General features: G+C 36.2%; 1 protein-coding gene across 1 annotated transcript in view; it reads left to right on the top strand.

Annotated features, from left to right (window-relative positions):
- Positions 1 to 27,190, top strand: part of LOC123546678 (uncharacterized) — a 56,100-nt gene that overhangs the window by 4,486 nt on the left and 24,424 nt on the right. Inside the window, exons 2-3 of the mRNA XM_053550450.1 lie at positions 13,686 to 14,258; positions 24,490 to 24,804. Coding sequence (XP_053406425.1) covers positions 13,688 to 14,258; positions 24,490 to 24,804 — 886 coding nt within the window. The 5' untranslated portion in view covers positions 13,686 to 13,687. The remainder of the gene's footprint in view (positions 1 to 13,685; positions 14,259 to 24,489; positions 24,805 to 27,190) is intronic.

The following is a 27,190-nucleotide window of genomic DNA, read 5'->3' as shown; positions in this document are numbered from 1 at the left end:
CGAAATTTCCAACCACGCAAGGTATACGACAAGGTTTTATAGAATGGTATCATTGAACCTTCAAGCTACCTTTTGATACATGTAAGTTTTATTGAATTTATCTCATATTCGCAACAAAATCAGCATTTAAACCCAAATCTAGCGGTGACAATTTCTTTCAAGTGGAGAAAATAATTCGTAAGTGTTTCTTAGAATCGCGTCAGATTAGTTAGACTAAGACTCACATATTCCATAAGAAATTGTCGCCGGACTTTTTCAACTAAAGACGCATGGTCGGTTCCGGGATTCGAACTTATGCCCTTCAATCAATGATGAGCGAATCCAACAACTCGAGTAAGGCACGTTTTATAATTATAGTGAAAACTAAACACGAGAATCATTATTTAGAAGAAAATTCTACAGCAAAAGGTACTGAAATTTAGGCAGAAAAAGGCCTGTAATGTATAAGAGGGTGTCTTTTTTTTCACATCCACCCTACCTAAATGTAGTGTGCATCGTAGCAAGATTCATTTAAATTCTAAATGAAGATTAGATTTGGTACATATGTTACAATCCGGTTAAACACCCGTTCCAACAGTATTTATGAGTATTTTAATCATCATTTCTCGGTGATGCAGCCAATGTAAACAAATTGATTCAGTATTTTTTTACTCGTATCGGAAAGGCAGAGTTACCTATATAGGTACAAGTCTATCGATTTAGGAAAAGGGGCAATTTGATCTGCAAACAGTAGTAAACATGCAAGCATATCGTATACAGTCACAGCTCTTGACTTTAATACACTTCTAATGTAGACAGATAAGAATAAGTCAAAAGTATTAAGTTATAGCCATGTAATGAAGAAATAAGCCTATTTAATGTTATCTTCTTTTTATTATTCAGTAGTCCACAAAGTTACATTACTTATTAATGATAAAATGCGGTTGCTCGCAAATCAACACAGCATCTAGGTTTAGCGAACACATGGGTAGAGTCATAACTTATGTGTGTCTTGCAATTATGCATCCCTGGTAAACAATGTTGATTTGCTTTTAAAATCTTAACAGAACATTTTGAATATTCAAAGATTCAAGGTTCAATACCTTCCAAGTAGAATCCAAACACAAATATGTTTGTTTTCTGACACTATGTAGCAGATATATTGAGTTGTTTTAGAGTGTTATCTTTTGATGTATTTTCTCTACAATAGACGGTAGTTGTATGTTTGTACAAGTTACTAAATATAAGACAGATACTAACTTAATTCCCGTGTTTGATTAATGTGTTTTTTGTGGTAATTTGTATAGAGGACGAGTGGGTAGCAAAAACAGGGGGAAAAGAAGAAATACGGGATGCGGACTTTGAAATTATCCTAGAAAGTAAAAATGATATTAGTTTTAGGAGTTTGCGAATTTCTAGATATTTTTTAAACTTACTCCGGAAGCTATCTATTTGTCCGTCTGCCCATCCATCCGCCCTATCCTGTCCTACTACAACTACTCATTAAATGTTGTGTTCCGCATTCTTTTGAAGTGTATTTCTCCATAATAAATAGTTCAATCCAAACTCACGTCTTGTAAACAACAGAGCTACCTCTTTCAGAGGTATACGGTAAATCATTCTGTCGTAACTTCCGACCTAGCATATGTCGCGAGAAAAAGCCGTTAACAACGGCGAGTGTCATCAATTGTTTTGCACTTTTACAAGCATTGAATCAAATATCAAAAATCGGGGAATGGTAGGCGATGTAGATTTAACTTTCCAGAAAACTTAGAGTTAGCAAATTTTTTCTGATTTGTGGCTGTGGCGATATTTACCAAATAGTTGAGCTGTGAACAGGACCATTTCGTTATGAAAGCACTTTAATGGTCAAATGTTTGCCTTCAAACTGATATCAAGAAGGGATCCGAGTAGGCTTGAGATAATTCTTATGTATACTTTACATTTGGAATTAGAATTTGTACTGAAAATCGTTTTAGAGTAGAAATATTTACATTTTGTTGCGAGAGGCAGCTCTGTCGACAAAGAGATAGTCATGTCGCCAAGGAGATAGTTCTGATTTAAAGTTAATTCAACTCATTCGTCTTGAAAGTAATAAACGTAACAGGACAGTGGTTATGTCCAGTTACGAGATACAGTTCAGTTATATCCCTTTTATATTTAAACAACATTTGTATGATACATCTTGCTGTATATTTTCTTAGATTGATTTACATGTATTTATAATTTTGGACTTAATGCCATTGTCCGATAGTATTTCAGTTATTCAATCTGAGCAGCGTTCCTGGATTCTGAACCAGCACTAACTTGCTCTCCGCAAATAACTGCCAACTAATATACACGAATCATTGTATCAGAGACGAAGGACGAATGATTTTAGCCACAGTGTCAAATTGTCATTGGAGAACATACGCCTCACCGTGGGATCAAACCCAACACGGTCCACAGATGCACTCTCTTTATTGAGCTAAGCGGGCGGTTATAATTTCTTAGAATCTACATTATATGCTACTATTCCTCTCTATTAATGAAATTAGCATCTTTAAAACTGTAGACGAGTTTAGGCCTACAGGGTGTTGCTTATCCTTGCGCTCAGAAACCTGAGAAACATAATTTTCCTGTCTCTAATAGCCAAACAGTAGCAGTAGGCTGCTGCAGAAATTGAACCAACTCCATTTACCTAGATAGTTCAAAGTTTCATAACAGTGGCTCTGAATTGTATTCACATTGCAAATTATACTAGTAAAATCAAATCCATAATTACCTTTCGTTGAGGACATTGCATGTAATTCTAATATAACACAATCCGATTCATTTTCCTATTAAACAAAGAAGGCTGAAAACAGTGAATTATCATACAACAATTCACTGTTCTGACGTCACAATCATTACGTCATGGCGTCAAATGGCATAGCGGCGCGCTGGAAAAGAAACCGTTTGTTTGGAGTTCAGATGCGAAGGAATTATATTACGAGGGCGCAGCCCGAGTGATATAATAATACGAATCTGAAGGACAAACAGTGATTTTATTCAAAAGCAAATCACTAAATGAGATGTGTTATTTCGACTCTAACACGTTACCAGGGACTTTCAAATACCTCCTTGACCACACTGGATAACCGGCTATCTTGACGCCCGCTGGAAATGTAACTCAGCTGGAAATGTAACGCAGCTGTAAATAGGTAGGTAAAGTTTTTCATTTATTTCTATTAAAACGAAGCCAATTCTTGCAAATCAACTTGACAGTTTTATCAAGGAATGACCATTGCTTACATTTACAATTTCTGGGCCAAAAACGATCGTTATGTTTTGAGATATTCGCTAACAATTTCTTCACTTTGAAAAATCGAGCAAAAATCCAAAGTTTTGCGCAAATTGTTTTGTTTATGAACAACCTGTGAAACATTTTTTCATCTGGTTGAACAGATGTGTCCTTTCGGAACACCTGTGTGAAGTTTCCGGGTTCTACGTTATTCCTGAAAAAGTATATTAGCCGTTAAATAGGCATGGTCGAAAAAAAAAAGACTGTCGAAAACGGCCGCTGTATTTGCAAAAGGCAGTCGTTGAAGTCAGCTGTCGGCTATCGAGAATACAGCTGTATCAAAGTAAAAAAAAATGCCTTGTAGACATGTAATATGCCCCGTAGAGTCTCTTCTTTATGTATATTTTGGATCTGTTTTGTCTGTCTGTGTTTTTGCGACTTCTTTCGTCGTTAATTTGTGTAAAATGTGTATACTTGCAGTCCGTAAACAGTTTGAATATACTTATGTATGGTCCTTATTGCCTTGTCGAGTAATTCTGGTTGATTTCATTATCATTGTCCGTTTGGTTTAGGGTCTAAAAGTTGCTTAGTTCCTTTCGTCTGTCCGTTCGTCCGCCCGCAGTGTCTTGTCCGGAATCTGATTCTACATGCACGTGAACAATTTCCTCGTGTGCAGAACCTGAACTTGTCCTCTAATTGATTTTTGGATCTAAGATATCCAAATGACCTCTATCATGTTTTGAAGTACGGGATTGGCAGTACAAATCAGTAGGCTATCATTGTACCTCTGAGTCACATTTATACACGAATCTTAGTAGATAAGATCTATACACGAATACACTAAAAGTCTGTGTTTTATGGCAGCTTATTTATGGCTTATAATACTGTGTATGCGTAAAACTTTTATTTTTAAACAAAAGACATTATGTATGTGAAACAATATACAATACCTACCGTTGTACAAAATAACAGTGTAAGACAGAAAGAGCAAATGCGTAAACTGCACAAAAGGGGATAACTCTTGTGACATAAATTCTGGGATCCGTTATCGTAAGATCGTAAACAAGCAAAGAACAGTTCCGATCTACCTTGTTATATGTTGATTAAAGCTACATGTGACTGCCATGCTAAGAAATAACTAATTAACATTCATGTGAGATTTGCAAAGTACTGCTTATTTAGATTTGAAACAGTCGTTTTCAATCGTTTGCCTCTATACATCAACAACTTGCAGTTTTAGACCATGAATAAACTGGTATTTGTTGAAAGGGTATTTATGAATAAAACAAAATAGCAGATTTACATTAGGAGCAATTAAATAATTATGTATGAGCAAATAATATTATACACCATCTAGCACCATCAAGGACTGGTGGCCAGAAGCAATCATTTGCACTTGCAAAACCCGAGGTGAAATTACTTTCTGTAGTAGCCCGGAGGCACCTGTAGTGGTTTTCCTCCACCATCAAAAGCTGGCAAAATTGCAATATGTACTATATTGCTTCGGTGTAACTGCAAAAAAATATATGGTTGGCTTTCGCATGCTGGAAAAATGGCAAGAACGCGTGAACTACGTTTAAATTCAGCCCGGGTGTGAAGGAATATAGTCCTAAAGCCTCTTGAAATGAAAGTGCCAATTTTAAAAATAATTACGTTTCCGTCAAATCACTGCCAGTAATACTTTTTACTTACAAAAGTATTCAAAATCATCGGAGTTAATGGATAGTCTATAAATGCTAACATCTGAGTTCAACGACAGCACTAGCGGCCGTTTTCGACAGTCTTTTTTTTTTCGACCATGCCTATTTAACGGCTAATATACTTTTTCAGGAATAACGTAGAACCCGGAAACTTCACACAGGTGTTCCGAAAGGACACATCTGTTCAACCAGATGAAAAAATGTTTCACAGGTTGTTCATAAACAAAACAATTTGCGCAAAACTTTGGATTTTTGCTCGATTTTTCAAAGTGAAGAAATTGTTAGCGAATATCTCAAAACATAACGATCGTTTTTGGCCCAGAAATTGTAAATGTAAGCAATGGTCATTCCTTGATAAAACTGTCAAGTTGATTTGCAAGAACTGGCTTCGTTTTAATAGAAATAAATGAAAAACTTTACCTACCTATTTACAGCTGCGTTACATTTCCAGCTGAGTTACATTTCCAGCGGGCGTCAAGATAGCCGGTTATCCAGTGTGTTGACGGCATTCATTTAATATTTGCCCGTTTTCAATCGGTTTCTTTTGCCGTTTGACGCTATGACGTAATATTTGTGACGTCAGAACAGTGAATTGTTGAATAATAATTCACTGTTTTCAACCGTCTTTGTTTTAAAGGAAAATGAATCGGATCGTGTTAGAATATTTCTTAAATATATGTTTTTTTTCTTTTAACAGAGACGTTGCGATTTTATCAATGTTCGTGAACGTTCAAATGCTTTTATAAATCTAGTTTAGACATTAAGATTTGTCTTTACCAATCGACTAGATTGAATTTATTGGAGACTTATTATTACTTATTATTACGTATCTAGTGTGTTAACAGTATACGCATTGAAATAGCAACCTTTGAATTATACATACCGTAACTGAAATCGCAGCCTTTTTAATTCTTGTAAAATGTAAATTTTAAATGATCATGTTTTCAACCAAACAACAAACATGAATTATAAAAGAAAAGCAAGGTTACTTATTTTTAGCTCACCTGAGCACGAAGTGCTCAAAGGTGAGCTTTAGTGATCGCCCTGTGTCCGTCGTCCGTCGTCGTTCGTCGTCCGTCCGTCCGTCGTCAACGATTTGACTGTGTTAACACTCTAGAGGTCACTTTTTTGGCCCAATCTTAATGAAACTTGGTCAGAATATTACCCTTAATAAAATCTTGGACGAGTTTGATATTGGGTTATCTGGGGTTAAAAACTAGGTCACCAGGTCAAATCAAAGGAAAAGCTTTTTAACACTCTAGAGGTCACAATTTTGGTCCAATCTTAATGAAACTTGGTCAGAATGTTACCCTTAATAAAATCGTAGACGGGTTTGATATTGGGTTATCTGGGTTCAAAAACAAGGTCACCAGGTCAAATCAAAGGAAAATATTGTTAACACTGTAGAGGCCGCATTTATGACTGTATCTTCATGAAACTTGGAAAGAATGTTAATATTGATGATCGTAAGGTCCAGTTTGAATCTAGGTTATGTAAGATTAAAAACTACGTCACCAGGTCAAATCAAAGGAAAAGCTAGTTTACACTGTAGAGGCCACATTTATGACCATATCTTAATAAAACTTAGTCAAAATTTTAACCTTGATGATTTATAGCTGGGTTAGGTGAGGTTAAAAACTAGGTCACCAGGTCAAATAAAAGGAAAAGCTTGTTAACACTCTAGAGGCCATATTTATGTTTATATCTTCATGAAACTTAGTCAGAATGTTAAACTTGATTATCTTTAGAAAATATTTTAATTTGGGTTATGTCGGGTCAAAAACTAGGTAACCAGGTCAAAGCAAAGGAAAAGGTAGTTAACACTCTAGAGGCCACATTTATGATCATATCTTTAATCTTGATGATCTATAGGTCATATTTAAATCTGGGTCAGGTGGGGTCAAAAACTAGGTCACCGGGTCAAATCAAAGAAAAAGCTTGTTAACACTCTAGAGGCCACTTTTATGACTGTATCTTCATGAAACTTAGTCAGAATGTAAATCTTGATTATCTTTAGATCAAGTTCGAATCTGGGTCATATGAGGTCAAAAACTAGGTCACCAGGTCAAATCAAAGGAAAAGTTAGTTAACATTTTAGAGGCCACATTTATGACCATATCTTAATGAAACTATCTTAATGATCTTTAGGTCAATAGGTCAGGTGAGCGATACAGGGCCTTCATGGCCCTCTTGTTTTTCCTTTTTTCTTAAGAACATAAGAAAAGACAAATATTCCGTCTTGAGATTGCGTTCTTTCATTTCTTAAATAACATCATCAAACTTTTTATATACATTGTCTCCAACCTAAACTGTCTGTACATCCTTCACAGTTGATAGTTGTTACTTTCAGTGTATTCCCCTGTTTCCTCTTCATCACTAAGTACCTGGTCACAAACTGTCTCTTTGTATTTCTGTTTATTTAAACTACTTCTTTTTGATAACATCCTGTATTGCTCTTACTTGTCGTTTCTGAAAGAGGCAGATTAACTTTATGTGGGGATGACGTCAGCAGTCTTGTTTTTTTTTCTTTGAAAAGAGGATATTTGAATGAACTTGTTTTACCTACCAGTTTTCTTTTTCATGGAATGTTGGTGTACTTGTATTCAATGGCTTCTTCTGATCTTGCCGTAAATGTTGTGGGGGTTTTCATTCTAAAGTCTTAAATACACCCATCTGCAACGAAACCAAACGTTAACAAATGCCAATATTGCCTGCATTACAATTAATAAAATAAACAGAATGTATAAATATTCAAAATTGTGCAATATAGCCTAAGGAAACCGCTATATCAATACTTGGAAAATCAATTCTCACGACCGATGTTAGCGTATGAAGACAGAGCTATCTCCTTGACGACAGAGCTGTCTCTCACAACAGAGTGTAAATATTTCGACGCCAAAACGATTTTCGATGCAGATTTTAATTTCAAATTAATTGTGTACCTTAGGGCTACCTCATGCCTAGTCGGTTTGCTACTTGATACCAGTTAAAAGGCAATTATGTGACGATGAATATGCTTTCATGGCGAATTGGCAAAATTCACAGCTAGATCAGACTATTTGGTAAATATCGCCACGACAACAAATCAGAAATACATTTATCAATTTTAAGTTGTCTGTAAAGTTAAATCAAATCTACATCGCTCTCCATTCCCCGATTTTTATGCCCCCCCCCTCTTCAAAGAAGGAGGGGTATATTGTTTTGCAGAGGTCGGTCGGTCGGTCGGTCGGTCGGTCTGTATGTAGACCAATCCGTTTCTGGATGTTAACGCAAAAACGCTTGGGCCTAGGATCAAGAAAGGTGATAAGAAGGTTGGTCATCATCTGCAGATGACCCCTATTGATTTTGAGATCTGTATGTCAAAGGTCAAGGTCACAGTGACCCTGAACAGTAAAACGGTTTCCGGATGATAACTCAAGAACGCTTAGGCCTAGGATCCTGAAAGTTGATAGGGAGGTTGGTCATGACAGCAGATGACCCCTATTGATTTTGAGGCCAGTATGTGAAAGTTCAAGGTCACAGTGACCCGGAACAATTAAACGGTTTCCGGATGATAACTCAAGATTGCTTGGGCCTAGGATCGTGAAAGTTGATAGGGAGGTTGGTCATGACAGCAGATGACCCCTATTGATTTTGAGGTCAGTAGGTCAAAGGTCAAGGTCACAGTGACCAGGAACAGTAAAACGGTTTCCGGGCGATAACTCAAGAACGCTTGGGCCTAGGATCAGGAAAATTGATAGGGGGATTGACCATGACCAGCAGATGGCCTCTATTCATTTTGAGGTCATTTGGTCAAAGTTCAAGGTCAGTTTGGCCAGGAACAGTTAAACGGTTTCTGAAGACGATAACTTGAGAACGCTTAGGCCAAGGGTCATGAAAGATGATAGAGAGGTTCATCATGACCAGCAGATGACTCCTATTGATTTTAAGGTCAGTAGGTCAAAGGTCAAGGTCACAGTGACCCGGAACATTTAAACCGTTTCCAGACAATAACTTGAGAACGCTTGGGTCTAGGATCATGAAACGTGATAGGGAGGTTTATCATGACCTGTAGATGACCTCTATAGATTTTGAGGTTTGTCAGCTAAAGGTCAAGGTCACATTGACACAGAACAGTTAAACCCTTTCCGGACGATACCTTGAGAACGCTTGGGCCTAGAATCACTAAACTTGATAGGGAGGTTGATTATGGCCAGCAGATGACCTCTGTTGATTTTGAGGTCAATAGGTCAAAGGTCAATGTCACATTGAATCAGAACAGTAGATTTTTTGTTTACAGTGAGCAAATAATTTCTGTTCCTTGTGCAATTACTGAATGCATCAAGAGGGGCATTTCGTGTCCGACAAGCTCTTGTTGATATTGGATACACTGAACACAGGTTTGTGCATAAAAAAACATGAACCACGGAATGACGTAGCTATATACCATTGTTTTTCTCGTTACATTTGTGGTATCAGTTGACACAAGTTCAAACGAAAATGGAATGTAGCCCGAGGTATAGGCTTGGGTGAACATCGTGCGATGTTTATGAAACTTAAATACAACTTTTCTTGAATATAGCAAATATCTAATACCTTAGATGTGAAGCCGTTGATCCCGTCTTATTTGTAAATACACAATATGTGTTTTGTTTTCATTATACATGTATTTCCTTAAAAAACACCCGCTCAGCTTTCGATTTCGTTAATGCACGGAATCCCTCTCAATCGGCTCAGTTTTGCCTCACAGGATCACGCTTGATTCTCTGTACCGACTGAGAGGAGTCCCGTGCATTAATGAAATCGAAAGTAGGGCGTTTTTAAGAAAATATGATGAAAATAACCACACAAAGTGTATCTACAAGTAAGATGGGATCAACGACTTCACATCCAAGGTACCAGATACTTGCTATATTCAAGAATAGTCGTATTGTAAATTTCATAAACATCGCAAGATGTTCATCCGAGCTCAGTACCCTCCGTCTACATTCCATCTTCGTTTGGACTTGTGTCAACTGATAAAACAAATGTAACGATAAAAAGGCAATGGTATACAGCTACGTCATTCCATGCTTTATATGTTTTTTTTATGCATAAAAATGTGTTCAGGACAAAACTTTCGATTTTCTGATCTCCCTGACGTTTATGGCAAGCCATTTGTCCAATAATTACGTGAACCCTAGTTCACGGCCGAAAAACTAGGATTAACGATCGATAAACTAGGTTTTTCGAACGTAAAAATAGGTTTTTCAAATACTAACCTATAATTTCGAGCGAAAACATAGGATAACGCCGTGAACCATAGTTCACGCTCGTAAAAGTAGGTTCACGATTGTAAACCCCAGTTCACAGTCGTAAACATAGGTTCACGTTCGTAAACTATGGTTTACGAGCGTGAACCGGGGTTTACGAGCGTAAACATAGGATAACGATCATAAACATAGGATAACGACCGAAACTCATAGTTCAATCGAGAAACCTAGTTTATCAAACGTAAACCATGATTTACGGTCGATATATTAGGATTATAGAATTAACAATGAATTTCGGGCGTGAACATGGGTTTACGGTCATGAACCTATGTTTACGACCGTGAACCATAGTTTACGGACCTGAACCTATATTTTCGAGCGTGAACCTATGTTTACGAACGTGAGCTTGGGTTTACGAGCGTGAACTTAGGTTTACGTTCGATAAACCAGGTTTTTCAAACTTAAAACCAGGTTTTTCAAATACTTACCTATTTTTTCGAGCGAAAACATAGAATAACATCGTAATCCATAGTTCACGCTCGTAAACGTAGGTTCACGTTCGTAAACCAAGTTTACGGTCGTAAACATAGGATAACGACCGAAATTCATAGTTTAATCGAGAAACCTAGTTTATCGAACGTAAACCATGGTTTACGACTGATATACTAGGATTATGAAATCAACTATCAATTTCGGCCGTAAACCTATGTTTACGGTCGTGAACCTGTATTTACGAGCGTGAACCTAGGTTTACGGCCGTGAACTACAGTTTTCCTTCGTAAAACCGTGTTTATCGATTTGTAACTTTATGGCAAGCCAGTTGTCCAATAATTACGTGAACCCTAGTTCACGGTCGAAAAACTAGGATTAACGATCGATAAACTAGGTTTTTCGAACGTAAAACTAGGTTTTTCGAATACTAACCGATATTTTCGAGCGAAAACTTAGGATAACGCCGTAAACCATAGTTCACGCTCGGAAAAGTAGGTTCACGATTGTAAACCCCAGTTCACGGTCGTTAACATAGGTTCACGTTCGTAAACTATGGTTTACGAGCGTGAACCGGGGTTTACAAGCATAAACATAGGATAACGATCGTAAACATAGGATAACGACCGAAACTCATAGTTCAATCGAGAAACCTAGTTTATCAAACGTAAACCATGGTTTACGGTCGATATATTAGGATTATAGAATCAACAATGAATTTCGGGCGTGAACATGGGTTTACGGCCATGAACCTATGTTTACGGACGTGAATCTATGTTTACACCGTGAACCATATAGTTTACGGACCTGAACCTATATTCTCGAGCGTGAACCTATGTTTACGAACGTGAACTTAGGTTTACGTTCGATAAACCAGGTTTTTCAAACGTAAAACCAGGTTTTTCAAATACTAACCTATTTTTTCGAGCGAAAACATAGGATAATGTCGTAAACCATAGTTCACACTCGTAAACGTAGGTTCACGTTCGTAAACCCAGGTTTACGGTCGTAAACATAGGATAACGGCCGAAATTTATAGTTCAATCGAGAAACCTAGTTTATCGAACGTAAAACTGGGTTCACGAGCGTAAACAATGGTTTACGCCCGGTATCTGATGTTTTCATTCGAAAATATAGGTTAGTATTTGAAAAACCTAGTTTTACGTTCGAAAAACCTAGTTTATCGATCGTTAATCCTAGTTTTTCGACCCAAGAACCGGGGTTCACATAATTATTGGACAGTTGGCTTGCCATAGACGTTGGAGTTTATTGTTTACCACCAGGAGTGTCCTGTGCGCGAACAGAGAGGGATCCGTTTTATCATTTTCCACAGAGAGGGATCCGATATGCGTATACACCGTGTCACGTTTGTTTACGTTTTCTTCTCGCGACAATCGCTAGCTCGGAAGTTGCGACAGAGCGATTTACCGTACACCTCTGAAAGAGGTAGCTCTGTTTTTTTACCAGGCGTGAAACAGGATATAACGATGATACAAACAACTTGGCCATACACCAATCACTCTAAGAAGTGTTTCTTTGAAATCTGGCCATTGGGTTTGGAGATGAAGTGTGAACCCAAGTATTGTGGAGTTTTCACTTTTTCTATTTTATCTAGATTTTAAGTACAATCCAAAGTGCTATAAATAAGTAAAAACAATGTAACGGACTGGCTAGTTTCGGTGACGCCGGATTATACGGCCATGTTTGAATCCCGGCAGAAGGCCATTGAATACTCTTGTAACATAAAATGCAAAGATCGGACGTTTCTCTTATTTGATCCAATGAAATCAAGTGTAATAAATAACTTCATGAATGCGTACAAAACGTGACAAACTAGTACTTTTGATAGAGAAAAAATAGATAAAAGCACACCAAATCATCACGAACAAATGTACAAACGACAAGGGTAGAACGAACGAGTGGAACGAACCTTTCAATAAGCAATTTGCTTCCGGTTCAATTTCCACTCGTCAGTTCATTGTATTATCTGTTGTGAACTATATGTATGTAAAAATTATTGGCGAATAAATATGTTTAAACTAAGGGTAGATTTGTCGGTCTGTTACAATATCACACAAACGCAAAACTCGCTCGATAATGATAATTCTCAAAACGCTCCATTAGTATATGAGACGTTGCTGTGTGGGAAATTTGTTTAAGTAACTGATTTCAAATCATATGCCTCTCACTGCTGTTGGTTCGGAACCTCGAATTCTTCCATGTTAAATGGTGATCAAATTTACTTACAGAAGGTCCTTAATTTTACCTAGGTGCACGCCTGTGCCTGAAATAATGTCCTAAGGGGGCACCCTGGGAATCACCAAACGTTATCCGAAGCATTCCTACATAGGCCTTTAATGTTGTTTAAACTTGTCCTCCCTCCCATACACAAAGAAAGATTTAAATAGTTTTATCTGTAGCATGGTCCTGTAAAATGGTTCCGCTCCGTTTTACATATGGAGTACAAGAGCTAAAACAGAACAATTAGATCTGTACCACGTGTGATCTGTTGCATACCGAAATAGACCTCTCCCAGATTTGACAGGTTGGTAGTGCCTGAAATGATGCCTAAAAGAGCATATGGAGTCGCAGATTGACTCGAATCATGTTGATGGCACTTGCAAACCAAACAAACAAATTTTGTATGGTTCTGTTCCCCTGAATTCTTAGTAAGCACATTGTATTTCTTGACATCTTCCAAATTCATTTAGATGGTCCTTATCTACTGTAAATTGGCAATCTTATGAAAGATAAAACAAAATAACCTTTATAAACAACTTCAGTTCTAAAATAGCTTAATGGATCTTAACGAATCAACCTTGTATACATCTCTCACTACCCCATTTCACTTAAATTTAAAGCTTAAATTCAAATGTACAGATCGTCTGTTGTCATTCACTGATTAGTTTCTTCCATCACTTAGTGACGATTCTGTCTGTAATGTATGTTTTTTTCTTTAGTTTTTCGAAGTATTTTCAAAGTGTTTTAACATTTGACTGTCATTGCAATTCCTTCTTTATATAGTTATGGCAACTGAAGGCAATGAAAGATATCTCCGCTACTATCTACTCATTGGAAAAGGAGGACTATTAATATTGAGAGGAATACTAGAAAGGGAGACAAACAATACGGGCAGAACACTTGACATTTTGTTAAAGGAGAATGAACCCCTCTTTAAACGCAGACTGCCGCGGTCAGGTTATATGAAGCTCTATCCGAGAGATGGAATCCTAGATGTATGCACTTGGGACATAACACTTTCAACGACGGTTATTCTACAGCTTTTTCGGACAAGTCTCACCATAGAAGAAAGTAATGCAATTACAAATCTTAGAGACTTGAGAAACGAGGTGGTACATGATTCATCAACTTCCATGGATAAAATGGCTTACGAAAAGTGTACAAAAGAACTGGAAGCCATACTGTTAAAGCTGTGTGAAGGACTGAATCGCTCAATCCGTGATGAATGCCATTATGTCATTAAAGAGTGTTCAACTGGCCCAATAGAAAAAAGGAAAGAAAACAGCGGAGATGAAGAAATTGTTAATGCAGATCTCGGTTCAGAAAAACTTGAATTTGCACCAGAGAAGTTACCAGGTAATTAAACAAATGGACAATATATAAAGTTTATAAGCTATTTTAATTGTGAAATTGGCCGCATAAGTTTTAATGATTTTTAACAAATATATAATAGATGCCTAGCAATATCTGTGACCACTTTCTCGGTATTATTGAGAAATATCTGTAGAAAAAACAGTGTAATACTATGTTAAATATAATTCTTTCCCATTTATTTCGCACCACACAGATGCAACATCTTTATAAAGCAGCACATTTACGATTCTCCGCCAGTTTCATCAATATTTAGGTACGATAGGCGTGGCTCGCTGACGCATTTGCAAACCGACACACGCAGAAATGAGTTGAATGTCAGCCAAACATCTCGACTGTTACTCAGCTGAATTAGTATACATAAGACAATTATTACCAGTTTTTAACTCACCTGAGCCAAAGGCTCAGAGTGAGCTATTGTTACCGCTCACCGTCCGGCGTCCGTCCGTCGTTCGCCCGTCCGTCCACACTTTCCTTTAAACAACATCTCCTAAACCACCAAGCCAATTTTGATGGAACTTGACAGGGATGATCCTTGGATGGTCTTCTTGTTCAGAGAATTGAATTCCGTACATAACTCTGGTTGCCATGGCAACCAAAAGGAAAAACTTTAAAAGTCTTCTTGTCCAAAACCACAAGGTCTAGGGCTTTGATATTTGGTATGTAGCATCATCTAGCGGGCCTCTACCAAGATTATTCAAATTATCCCCCTAGGGTCAAATTTGGCCCGACCCCGGGGGTCACATGGTTTATATATACTTATATAGGGAAAAAACTTTGAAAATCTTCTTGTCCAAAACCAAAAGGCCTAGGGCTTTGATATTTAGTATGTAGCATCATCTAGTGGGCCTCTACCAAGATTGTTCAAATTATGCCCCTAGGATATAATATGGCCCCGCCCTGGGGGTCACATTGTTTATATAGACTTATATAGGGAAAAACTTTGAAAATCTTCTTCTAAAAACAAAAGGGCCTAGGGCTTTGATATTTGGTATGTAGCATCATATAGTGGGCCTCTACTAAGATTGTTAAAATGATCCATCTATGATGAAATATGGCCCCGCCTAGTGGGGTCACATGGTTTATATGGACTTGTATGGAAAAAAAACACTTTAAAAATCTTCTTGTCTGAAACCACAAAACCTAGGCTTTTGATATTTGGTTTGTAGCATTGCCTTGTGGTCCTCTACCAAGATTGTTCAAATTATTCCCCTGGGTGAAAAGAGGCCATGCCACGGGGGTCCCTAGTTTTACATAGACATATATAGGAAAAAACTTTAAAAATCTTCTTGCTTGAAACTGCAAGGCGTATGCTTTTGATATTTGGTATGTTGCATTGCCTAGTGCTCTACTCCCAAAATTGTTCAAATTATGCTCTTGGGGTGAAAGAGGCCCTGCCCTTTGGGTCCCAAGTTTTACATAGACTTATTTAGGTAAGAACTTTAAAAATCTTCTTGTCTGAAAGTTCAAGGCCTATGCCTTTGATATTTTGTATGTATCATTGCCTAGTTGATCTCTAACAATATTGTTCGAATTATGCCCCTGTGGTGAAAAGAGGCCCCGCTCCAGGGGTCACTTGATATATGAGTTATATAGGAAAAAATACTTCAAAAAATATCAGATATCAAAATACCTATTTCCTAGGCTATTTAATTATATTTATCTAATGAACCCAAGTGATAAGGGGTCACCCGACTGTGACCTTGACCTGCTGACCTACTTCCTTGTTTTTTAAGATACAGCCTTGAAATTTGTATAGTTTTGCATACCGATCTTAAAACTGACTTTCAGTGACCATGAATGTGACCTACTGACCTACTTCTTGTTTTTTTTGTGACCGATCAATGTCCGTCGTCCGTCGTCAGTCGTCCGTCGTCAGTCGTGCGACGTGCGTCATCCGTCCGTCAACATTTTCTAAAATTGAAAAATTGTTCAAAGAATTGAATTCCATGGAGAACTCTGGTTGCCCGAAAGGAAAAACTTTAAAAATCTTCTTATCCAAACCCGCAAGGCATACAGCCTTGATATTTGGCATGTGACATCATCTAATAGCCCTCTAATGAGATTGTTCAAATTGTGCCCCTGGGATATAATGAGGCCTCGCCCCGGGGGTTACAAGTTTGACAAAGACGTATGGGAAAAAACTTTAATAATCTTCTTGTCTAAAACCACAAGACCTAGGCCTTTGATATTTGGTATGTAGCATTGCGTTGTGGTCCTTTATTAAATGTTGTTCAAATTGTGTCCCTGGAGTGAAAAGAGGCCATGCCCCGGGGCGTCTCAAGTTTTACATAGACTTATATTGGAAAAAAACTTTAAAAATCTTCTTGCCTGAAACTGCATGCCATAGGCTTTTGATATTTTGTATGTTGCCTTTCCTAGTATTCTTCTACCAAATTGTTCAAATTAAGCCCCTGGGGTGAAAAGAGGCCCAGCCATAGGGTTCCCAAATTTAACATAGACATATCTATAGGGGAAAAAATCTTCTTGTCTGAAAGTTCAAAGCCTAGGCCTTTGATATTGGGTATGTAGCATTGCTTAATGGATCTCATACAAAATTGTTCAAATTATGCCCCTGGGGCGAAAAGAGGCTCCGCCCTGGGTGTCACTTGTTAAATGAGTTATACAGGAATAAATACTTCAAAAATTATCAAATATTATTTCCTAGGGTGCTAAATCATAATTACCCGATGACCTGAAGTGATTAGGGGTTACTTGACTGTGACCTTGACCTACTGACCTACTTTCTTGTTTTTTAAGATACAGCCTTGAAATTTGGATGACATTTACAGTTTTTCACACCAATCTTAAAACTGACTCTCAGTGACCATGAATGTGACATACTGACCTACTTTGTAATATTTTAGCATCAGTTTGCCATTTTAAACATGTGGCTCATATTACTCAGGTGAGCGATTCAGGGACATCATGACCCTCTTGTTAAGATACAGCCTTGAAATTTGGATGACATGTACAGTTTTGCACACCAATCTTAAAACTGACTTTAAGTGACTATGAATATGACCTACTGACCTACTTTTTTAAGCTTTAGCAAAGAAAGTTCAAGCAAGCAATTTAACTCAGGTGAGCGATATCGGGCCATCATGGCCCTCTTGTTTTGTGATAGAACATGTCCTTTCTAAATTAGTACATGAATTTTATTCTTAAAAAGGTGATAAAATGTCGGGTAAATAAAGTAAACATATACTGAACACATTTTCTAACTTTTGTCAATACCCTAATGCGTCGAACAGAAATCCAAATAAAATAGATTTGAACCATCTCATAATTTACCCATTTTACGACCATAACCTTTTTGAAAAAAAAAAGCGGACATATTTAATGACGGCGTCCGCCTGTCCGTCTGTCCGGAGAATAACTTTATAACTTTTAATTTATTTAATCTATTGACTTTAAACTTGGCATATAGGTAGATGGCGATGAGACGATGTGCAGAGTACTTGAAGCGGCCCTGTAGGTCAAGGTCAGAATTTGAACTGAAAGGTCTATAATGTCCATCATATTTTGTGTCCGGAGCATAACTAAATATAGTACGGGGGCCAATAAGGTCTACCATGCATCCCCCCTAGACTTTTTTTCATAGGTACCAAGTTGTTCGTCAGGACCAACTCTTTCAAAATAAAAAAATGTTCCCATGAAAAAACTTGAACTATATATGATTTCACTGTTTCCATGGCAACAATTCATTTTTGAAAACTTTAAGGACAACAATATAAATGATAAACAGTCATATCTTGGTCAGTTTAGGTGATAAAACAATAACAGTGGTGTTAAAATGGAGCTAAGACATTGGTCTTTAAATTGCCTTATTTTTATGTTAATTATCTAATTTGCATATTCATGAATATTAATGAGAATGTTACAAAATGACAAAATTTTGTTAAAAAATAACATTTTCTCAGTTCCAAATTAATTTAAATGTACCAAACAGCTTCGGTCTCGTCTTAAAGTCTCTCGGTGTGTTTTTATTCCCCCGCCGTGGCGGAGGGATTATAGGAATGGTCTGCGTCCGTCCGTCCGTCCTTCCGTGCCCGCGAAATGATGGTTAAGTGACTGCATAACGGTACTTTCTCTTTGATGTCATTCATTCCGTTCTGTTTATTTGACTATTTTTCTTTTTATGTGACTGTTAGAACAATAGAGAGAACAATGGGGGAGTCACATAAAGACCGTTTCGTTAGAACGTCCGTCCTTCCGTCTTTCCGTCCTTCCGTCCGTAACAAAATCGTGTCCGGTCCATATCTCCTAAACCCCTTGAAGGATTTTCATGAAACTTGGGTCAAATGATCACCTCATCAAGACGATGTGCAGAACCCACGAGTCAGCCTTGTCGGATCAATGTCAAGGTCACAACTCAAGGTCAAATGTTTGAGCCTGCCATTTTGTGTCCGCTCTATATCTCATAAACCCCTTGAAGGAATTTTATAAAACTTGGGTCAAATGATCACCTCATCAAGACGATGTGCATAACCCATGAGTCAGCCATGCCGGCTCAAGGTCAAGGTCACAACTTAGGGTCAAAGGTTTTGAGCCTTCCATTTTGTGTCCGCTCTATATCTTCTAAACTCCTTGAAGGATTTTCATGAAACTTGGGTCAAATGATCACCTCATCAAGACGATGTGCAGAACCCATGGGTCAGCCATGTCGGCTCAAGGTCAAGGTCACAACTCAAGGTCAAAGGTTTGAGCCTTCCATTTTCTGTCCGCTCTATATCTCCTAAACCCCTTGAAGGAATTTTATCAAACTTGGGTCAAATGATCACCTCATCTAGACGATATGCAGAACCTATGAGTCAGTCATGCCGGCTCAAGGTCAAGGTCACAGCTTAGGGTCAAAGGTTTGAGCCTTCCATTTCGTGTCCTCGTTATATCTCCTAAACCCCTTGAAGGAATTTTATAAAACTTGGGTAAAATGATTACCTCATCAAAACGATGTGCAGAAATTATGAGTCAACCATGCCAGCTCAAGGTCAAGGTCACAACTAAGGGTCGAAGGTTTGAGCCTTCCATTTTGTGTCCACTCTGTATCTCCTAAACCCCTTGAAGGATTTTCATCAAACCTGGGTCAAATGATCACCTCATCAAGAACTCATGAGTCAGCCATGTCAACTCAAGGTCAAGGTCACAACTGAAGGTCAAAGGTTTCAGCTCTGTATCTCTTAAACCCCTTGAAGGATTTTCATGAAACTTGGGTCAACTGATCACCTCATCAAGACGTTGTGCAGAATTCATGAGTCAGCCATGTCAGTTCAAGGTCAAGGTCACAGCTAAAATCAAAGGTTTACCCTTTCACTATCCATAGCAGTGGCGGGGGATTTAGCTGTCTTTCAGACTGCGTTGTAATATATTATTTTGTTACTCTAATGGTATTATTTTTTACTCAAAACTGGACGTGCTCAGCTAATTTGCATAAAATGAACCAGTGTCACAAACAACGAATAAAATTCTGAGACCACTTAAACTCAATAAAATGATATAATTAATTGTTATCAATGGAATAGCAAATTTTATATGGTCTATAATGTTCGCAGACGTCGCGTTTACACTTTATTGATAGAACAATAAAAATGTTACATACATTACACATGTTACGTTACCATTTCAACAACCTTGTTGTATTGCATCAATTATTTAGAAAATATTCCAGAAACATAATTAATATTACTTATTTTGTACTATAATAATAAAATATGCTTCTTTATTTGTCAGACAGTGTGATTTATTTTCCGTAACAGACTTTAAAATACGTTATCACTACCATTGCTTTTTTAAAAAGATATTTAAGAAGAAACTGAAGCCCAAATTGTCACATACTGATTTATTTAAACTGTTAGTGGTAAGTTTTAAGAAGGTTTTCTTCTTTTATTTCAGAAATTGCCTAAAATATATATTGCAACATCCATGTAACAATAATTTTAGATGTAATTGCAATAAAACATACAATAATATCCATCTGTGCGTTCATTATATTATGATCATACAGCTGATATGTGCAGTCGTCCTGTGAGTAAAAATCAAGTTTTATAAAAAGTTTTTTTTTGAATTTTAGAAATTGTAGTATTATAAGAACATATACAAAACCAACCCTAGCTCGATAGGACGAATCATAGGGTCTTGATTCAGATATCTGGATGAGGCCTTTGCTTTCCATGACGATCCAATAAAGATATTGTGTCTGAAGTCAGTAGACTTACACCTGTATAATACGGAGAACTTAGCACTTGCCTGTAGAGAACTGAGTAGTTTCGGTACAGAATCCAGGGACACTTGTTAGGTTAACTGCTCAACATTACTTGACTGAATTTCTGTTGCAAAGCGGTGCTAAACCAAAACTAACAAACAAAAGAAAATATGCAGGTATTTAAGTAAAAACTTTAGATTTAATACTTTTACCAGGTTGGCAAAACTGTTTTAGTGATACCAAATCAGGATATAAGACATGTATAAAACTTCAGAGATATGAAATAAAGAAAACAATGTTGTCATTTTGAAACATTTACAAGAATGACAAAATGTAAAAAATATTTTTTGTACAGACAAGGACTAAGAGAAGCATCAATCATAACAATTAAAGTTTGATTATCAATTAAGTTACGTACCAAAGGTTATGACAAAGGCATGACCTGTCTTTGTCAAAAGTTCAAACTGCAGCAAGAAACTTGACAGCATGATACAAATTGCTTCAGAATCAAAGTGTAATCAAATGTCATTCATAAAAATAAAGTGATGTTTGAGAGCCTATGATCTTCTTTAGTCAGTTGCTTTCTATTTTATAAACAAAATGTTATAAAGCAACATATTATTCATAACAGCTAACCAGTCATATCTTAATCAAGACGTGCAAAATGTGATTTTCTTGTAACACTACTGTCTCAAATTGTGTGCAGTTCATATTTTTCTGACATTTCATGTAGGCCTAATTTTAAATTAAGATTTTCACTAATTTTACTATTACAGAACACTGTTTAAGCTAGAGCTAGTGGTGTGAGGGCAATTTCACATTTCATTACAACTAACGAACTGACATAATCAAATCAAATCAGCTGTTATTTTGCTTGGTTGTGTTGTCATGCTTCCAAATGATCATCTTAAAAAAATATTTGCAATCACGAAAAAGTCTTTAAGTGCCATGTGATCTTTATATAAAAGTCTCCTCGTACTCAGTTTTAGTGTTGTTAGATTTTCTGGCCCTTTGGACCATGTTTACTAAAACAGAATTCCTCTTAAGCCAGTGCTAGGGGGGCGTAAGGTGTGTTTCACACTTCGTTACCTCTCATAAACAGACTTGAGCCAACTGAGTTCGCTATTTATTTGCTTGGTTGCGTTCTTTGCTTGTAAAGGATCTTCGTAAAGTCAATTTGTAATTGTTTTCTTAACAATTTTGGTTTTCAAACACTTATATTGCTTAATATTGTTCACATTCTTGACAGTTTTTTTGCAATTTCATAAGTTTAAATCTAAAGATTACTTAAAGTACCTGGATATTTCATTTTGTTTTTAGTTTTTGTTCAGTGCTGTTTTTCAACAGTGAATGATTTATTAATAAACCCATAAATATCTCAATACAATGCATGTTTTTCTCAAACTCAAAAACAAAATGCTTTTTTTCTCACGTAAATAACTTCATAGATACACTTCACAATCACACAAAACAAGATATTCCATTATAAAAACATTTTTCATGAAAGGCAACCCAAAATTGTAACCCTATTATCAGTGTATTGATGTTAGCAGGGATTTATACATAATTAATATATACGGAATATATACATGAAAATACATAATCAATGTAAAATGTAATTATTGACAACAATATTGAAACCACCAAATAATAGAAACCCATAATTAAGAAACTGATATCAGTATAATTTAACTGATAGATGCATTAATTCAAAATGAAAAAGGAACATTGAATGTATAATGAATGTTTCAGATGATTTCGTGGTTAACAAAAGTAAAGAAAGAATGTTAGAATTAATACTTTAAAGTTTTAACAAATTAATGATATCATAATATTGATAACAACGATTCAAATTTCTTCTTACGTATTTCTAAATACAGCAAACTACAGTGATAACGTATTTTAAAGCACCGTTATGGAAAAAAATCTCATTGCTTGAGAAGTATGGAACTATACTATTTTGTAAGAGAATTTAATAACTTGATAACTAAATATTCCTCTACTATTTTTCTGAGAAAACAACGATACAATAAAACACGATCACTGGAATGGTAACGTAACATGTGTAAAGTATGTAACAAACAGATTCCTCCTTCAAATAAGTATTTTGCACTATATTTTCACATGATATAGCTAAAAAAACACAAGTTTCTTGATTACATTTTATTTCATCATGTTATTCAGTTTTAGTTATATCTTGTTTCCAGAGATGTCTGTTTTAGCATAGATCAATTTATGCAAATTAGCTAAAATACCTAATGTAGAACAAATTATTTACCTTTAGAGTAACAAAATACTATTTTAGAAAACACTGAGAGACATCAAGACCAGATCAAAAATGTCTGATTGATATTTTCTAAATAATTGATTGTAATAAAACAAGGTTATTGAATTGGTAACGTAACATGTGTAAAGTATGTTACATACTGATTCCTCCTTCGAAAAGGTGTTTAAATTACATTTCCAAAGAATATAGCTCACATAATTGTTATTTATTGATGACAGTTAATTATATCATTTTATCAAATTTTAGTGGTATCTTGCTTCCTGAGACGTTGTGGTTAATTTTATGCAAATTAGCTAAACATACCTATTTTGGAGTAAAATATTTACCATCAGTGTTACAAAGTACTATTTAAGAAAACACTGAGAGACTGAACAGATCAAAAATGTTTGATACATTTAAATTGATTTAAAACTTAGAAAATATTTTTTTCTAATAAAATTTTGTCATTTTGTAAAATTTTTAATTAATATTCATGAATATGCAAATTAGTTAATTACATAAAAATATTGCTATTTTAAGATCAATGTCTTAGCTCTATTTTGATACCATATTTATTGTTTTATCACCAAAACTGACCAAGATATGACTGATTATCATCTATATGGTTGTCCCTTCCGAAAATGAATATTGGTCTTCTGGGGGTAAAAAACTAGGTCATTAGGTCAGATCAAAGAAAAACATGGTGTATGCGATAGAGGCTGTATTTTTTAATTGATCTTCATAAAATTATGTCAGAATGATTGCCTTGATGAAATCTTGGTCGAGTTTGAATATGGGTTATCTGAGGTCAAAAACTAGGTCACTATGTAAAATAAAAGAAAAACCTTGTGTATGAGATAGAGCCTGTATTTTTCAATTGGTCTTCATAAAATTTAGAATAATTGCCTTGATGAAATCTAGGTCGAGTTTGAATATAGGTTATCTGGTGTCAAAAAGTAGGTCACTAGGTCAAATCAAAGAAAAACCAAATCTTGTTTATGCAATAGAGACTGTATTTTTCAATTGATTTTCATGAAATTTTGTCTAAATAATTGCCTTGATGAAATCTAGCTCGAGTTTGAATATAGATTATCTGGGATCAAAAAGTAGGTCACTAGGTCAAATCAAAGAAAAAAAAACCTTGTGTATGTAATAGAGACTGTATTTTTCAGTTGATCTTCATGAAATTTAGTCAGAATAATTGCCTTGATAAAATATAGATCATTTTTGAATATGGGTCATCTGTGGTCAAAAACTAGGTCACTAGGTCATATCTAAGAACATTCTTGTTTAAACTGAAGAGACCACATTTTTGGTCCAATGTTAATGAAAATAGGTCAGAATATTTGTTTCCATGAAATCACTAGGTCAAAGATGTTTACACTGTTATGGTGTGTTTCTCAGGTGAGCGACCTAAGGCCATCTTGGCCCTCTTTTATAGTAGGAGAGCTTATTTAGATAAGTCAAACTTTGTTAGCTTGAACTTGACGGCACAAGCAAAATTTGTTCGAGATACCGGTAGTTTGAGCCACTGAAAAATATAAATTACATAGATATTTTGTCCGGACCTGACAATGAGCGAAGAGTAGCGTGCAAATTATCAGAGTTCAAATGAGAATGTGTTTGACTGTAATCAAATTTGTTATTAATTGTTTCACTGTTGATTAATTCTGTAGATAATTTTTGGACTTTTTTCATGGTTGGTATATGATTAAAATATAGTATTGTTTGAAACATTTTACTTTCAGCAGTGCTGGCAAGAATAGCAACTGAAAAGGATCTTCAACGTGTTGCTATGTCAGTTGGATCTAACTGGGAAATGCTGGGGCCATACCTTTTAAAGCAAAATGCCATGGCTAAAGTAGAACAGATAAAAGCAGATCATCCACATAAAACTGAAATGCGTATATATAACCTGCTTCTAACATGGAGGGAACATGCTGCACCAGATACAACACTTTGTCATTTATTCCATCAGATGCTTCAAGTTGGTACCTCTGTGGCTGTAGAATGGCGGACTATAGCAAAATACCTAGATATTGATGAAAGAGACATAAGAGCATGTAAGCTTAATATTTTTTATCATAATTATTTTGTATAATTCAACATTTCTTATTGAATTTGTACAACTGTTCCAACCCAACGTGTTTGTGACACTAATGATGGTTTTGATTTATTTAAGTATCTTATTAGTTAAATATGCTGCAGTTGTGTAGACTCTTTAAAAAAATTGGCTTTATCTGTATGATTTTATTGCTTTTTATGTTTAATCAGATTTAGCTTTCAAATTGATGAAATGAAAAAGACAATTGCAGACTGCCAGTGGTCAATTTAAATATTATTTTAGTGATACCTGTTCAGATTTCATTAAAGTGAACATGGTTAATCCAGTCTGATTTTCGGTAAACATGGTTATAGGTAAACATTGTTAACCCATTTGGATTTTAGGAAAACTCAGTTAACCAATTCTGATTTTAGGTAAACATTGTTAACCCATTCAGATTTTAGGTAAACATTGATGACCCATTCAGATTTTAGGTAATAACTATTAACTCATTCAGAGTTTAGGTTAACATTGTTAACCCATTCTGATTTTAGGTAATAATTGTTAACCCATTCTGATTTTAGGAAAACATGTTTAATGCATTCAGGGTTTTAGGTAACCATTGTTAACCCATTCTGATTTTAGGTAAACATGGTTTTACCCATACTCGTTTTAGTTATACATGTTTATCCCATTCCAACATTGCATTCTGATTTAAGTTAAACATAGTTAGCCCATCTGATTTCAGGTTAACAGTTTCAATCTATTCTTATTATGTCTCCCACATGCAGTGGGGGAGACATATTGATTTAGTGCTATCCATCTGTTTGTCTAACAGTATGAATAAAAGTTTGCCCACACAACTCCTCTGACACCATTGGAGAGATTTACACCAAACTTCATAAGGGTAATTATTGCCAAAAGATAATAGGTAAGGGTAGATTTCTCGGAAGCACAGAAAACATAGCCCCAAACCCACACATTTACATAGTAGGCCCACAACAAAAAGAAGCTGTAATGGAAAAATATTTCAGACGGGTTGCTTCAAACATCCAGCAAGTACATATTAAATTATGCTAAATATTGATGGATGGGAGGGGAAGGGAACCGCAAGGGGCGAAATGGGGTCGGGGTGGGGGAAAGGAATCCGAAGGGGAAAGTTGAACAAGGACGAATATACAAGGGAATGCCATGTTCTTAGAAACTCATGTACCAAAGATAATCACACAACTACGATCAACTAAATAACATAGAAAAACGAACAAGCAACAGATAAGAAAACAGTAGGGCACCGTCATAGACTCACAAGCATACAAACGCACCCACACACGTAGGAAAAACAATCAAGTACCGTCTTGCGATTCGGCTGCCAAAACAAAGGGGAGCCACGAAAACTTACTAAAAGTGAAGGGGGAGGGGATGCAAAAAGTAGCGTAAATGCAAGGGAAAAGAGAGGGATATAGGGGGAGTGGGGCGGAGGAAAAACGCTTACAACAAACTAAAAAACACACACAACAGACAATACAAGACAGTCAAAAAAAACAGTTGAAAATAGGGGCACCGCCTTGGAACGGTCAGTAACCTAAATAAAGGAAACTTGGGGTTTAAACGCGTTTAGGGCATGCCAGTCTCGCACTTACCCTATTATCAACAAGTTAAACAACAGAATGTAAATAAAATCCCCCGAGAAAGGCTCTAATCAAGACTACTTTGCATATCAACAGCTTTTTCTGGTTTTATGATTTCGGCATAGTTATGGCCTTTGATTTGACAAATTTTGTGTAGTATTGGCCACTTCTGTCTTATATTTAGGTGAATTTCCTCCAAATCTTACAGAAGTGATCAGGGATATTTATTAGCCTTTGAATACAAATTATCAGCATGTTTGGGTCATTGATTTTCAGTAGTTATGGCCCTTGATTTGTTGTATTTTACCTTGTCTGGGCAACTGCTTAGATATCACCAGGATGAATTACACCATACTTCGCAAAAGTGATCATTGCCAAGCCTAGTTGTGCATATTGTGTGTATGTTCTGGTTCAGTATTTTTCAGCAGAGTTATGACCCTTTATTCTTTAAAATTTATGATGTTTTAGCAATTTTCAAACAAACGTACAGGAGTGATCAGTGTCAGGTCTTATTATGCATATTATCAACATATTCAGTTGTTGATTTTCATCAGAGTTATGGCCCATTATTTATCATATTTTACACTGTTTACACTGCTTGCTATATTTAATTAGGCTGAATTTCACCAAACCTCATGAGAGAGTATTGTAAAGCATAGTTGCTCATATTATTATAATGTTCTGATTAAATGATTTTCAGCGGAGTCGTGACCTTTGATCTGTCAAAGTCTGTGATATTTGCTATTTCTCCTGTACATGTACCACTGGTTGGAGTCA

The sequence above is a fragment of the Mercenaria mercenaria genome, chromosome 9 (assembly GCF_021730395.1).
Source record: "Mercenaria mercenaria strain notata chromosome 9, MADL_Memer_1, whole genome shotgun sequence".
Classification (NCBI taxonomy): Eukaryota; Metazoa; Mollusca; class Bivalvia; order Venerida; family Veneridae; genus Mercenaria; species Mercenaria mercenaria.
The sequence above is the reverse complement of the archived record's forward strand: the minus strand, read 5'-3'. Positions and strand labels throughout refer to the sequence as shown.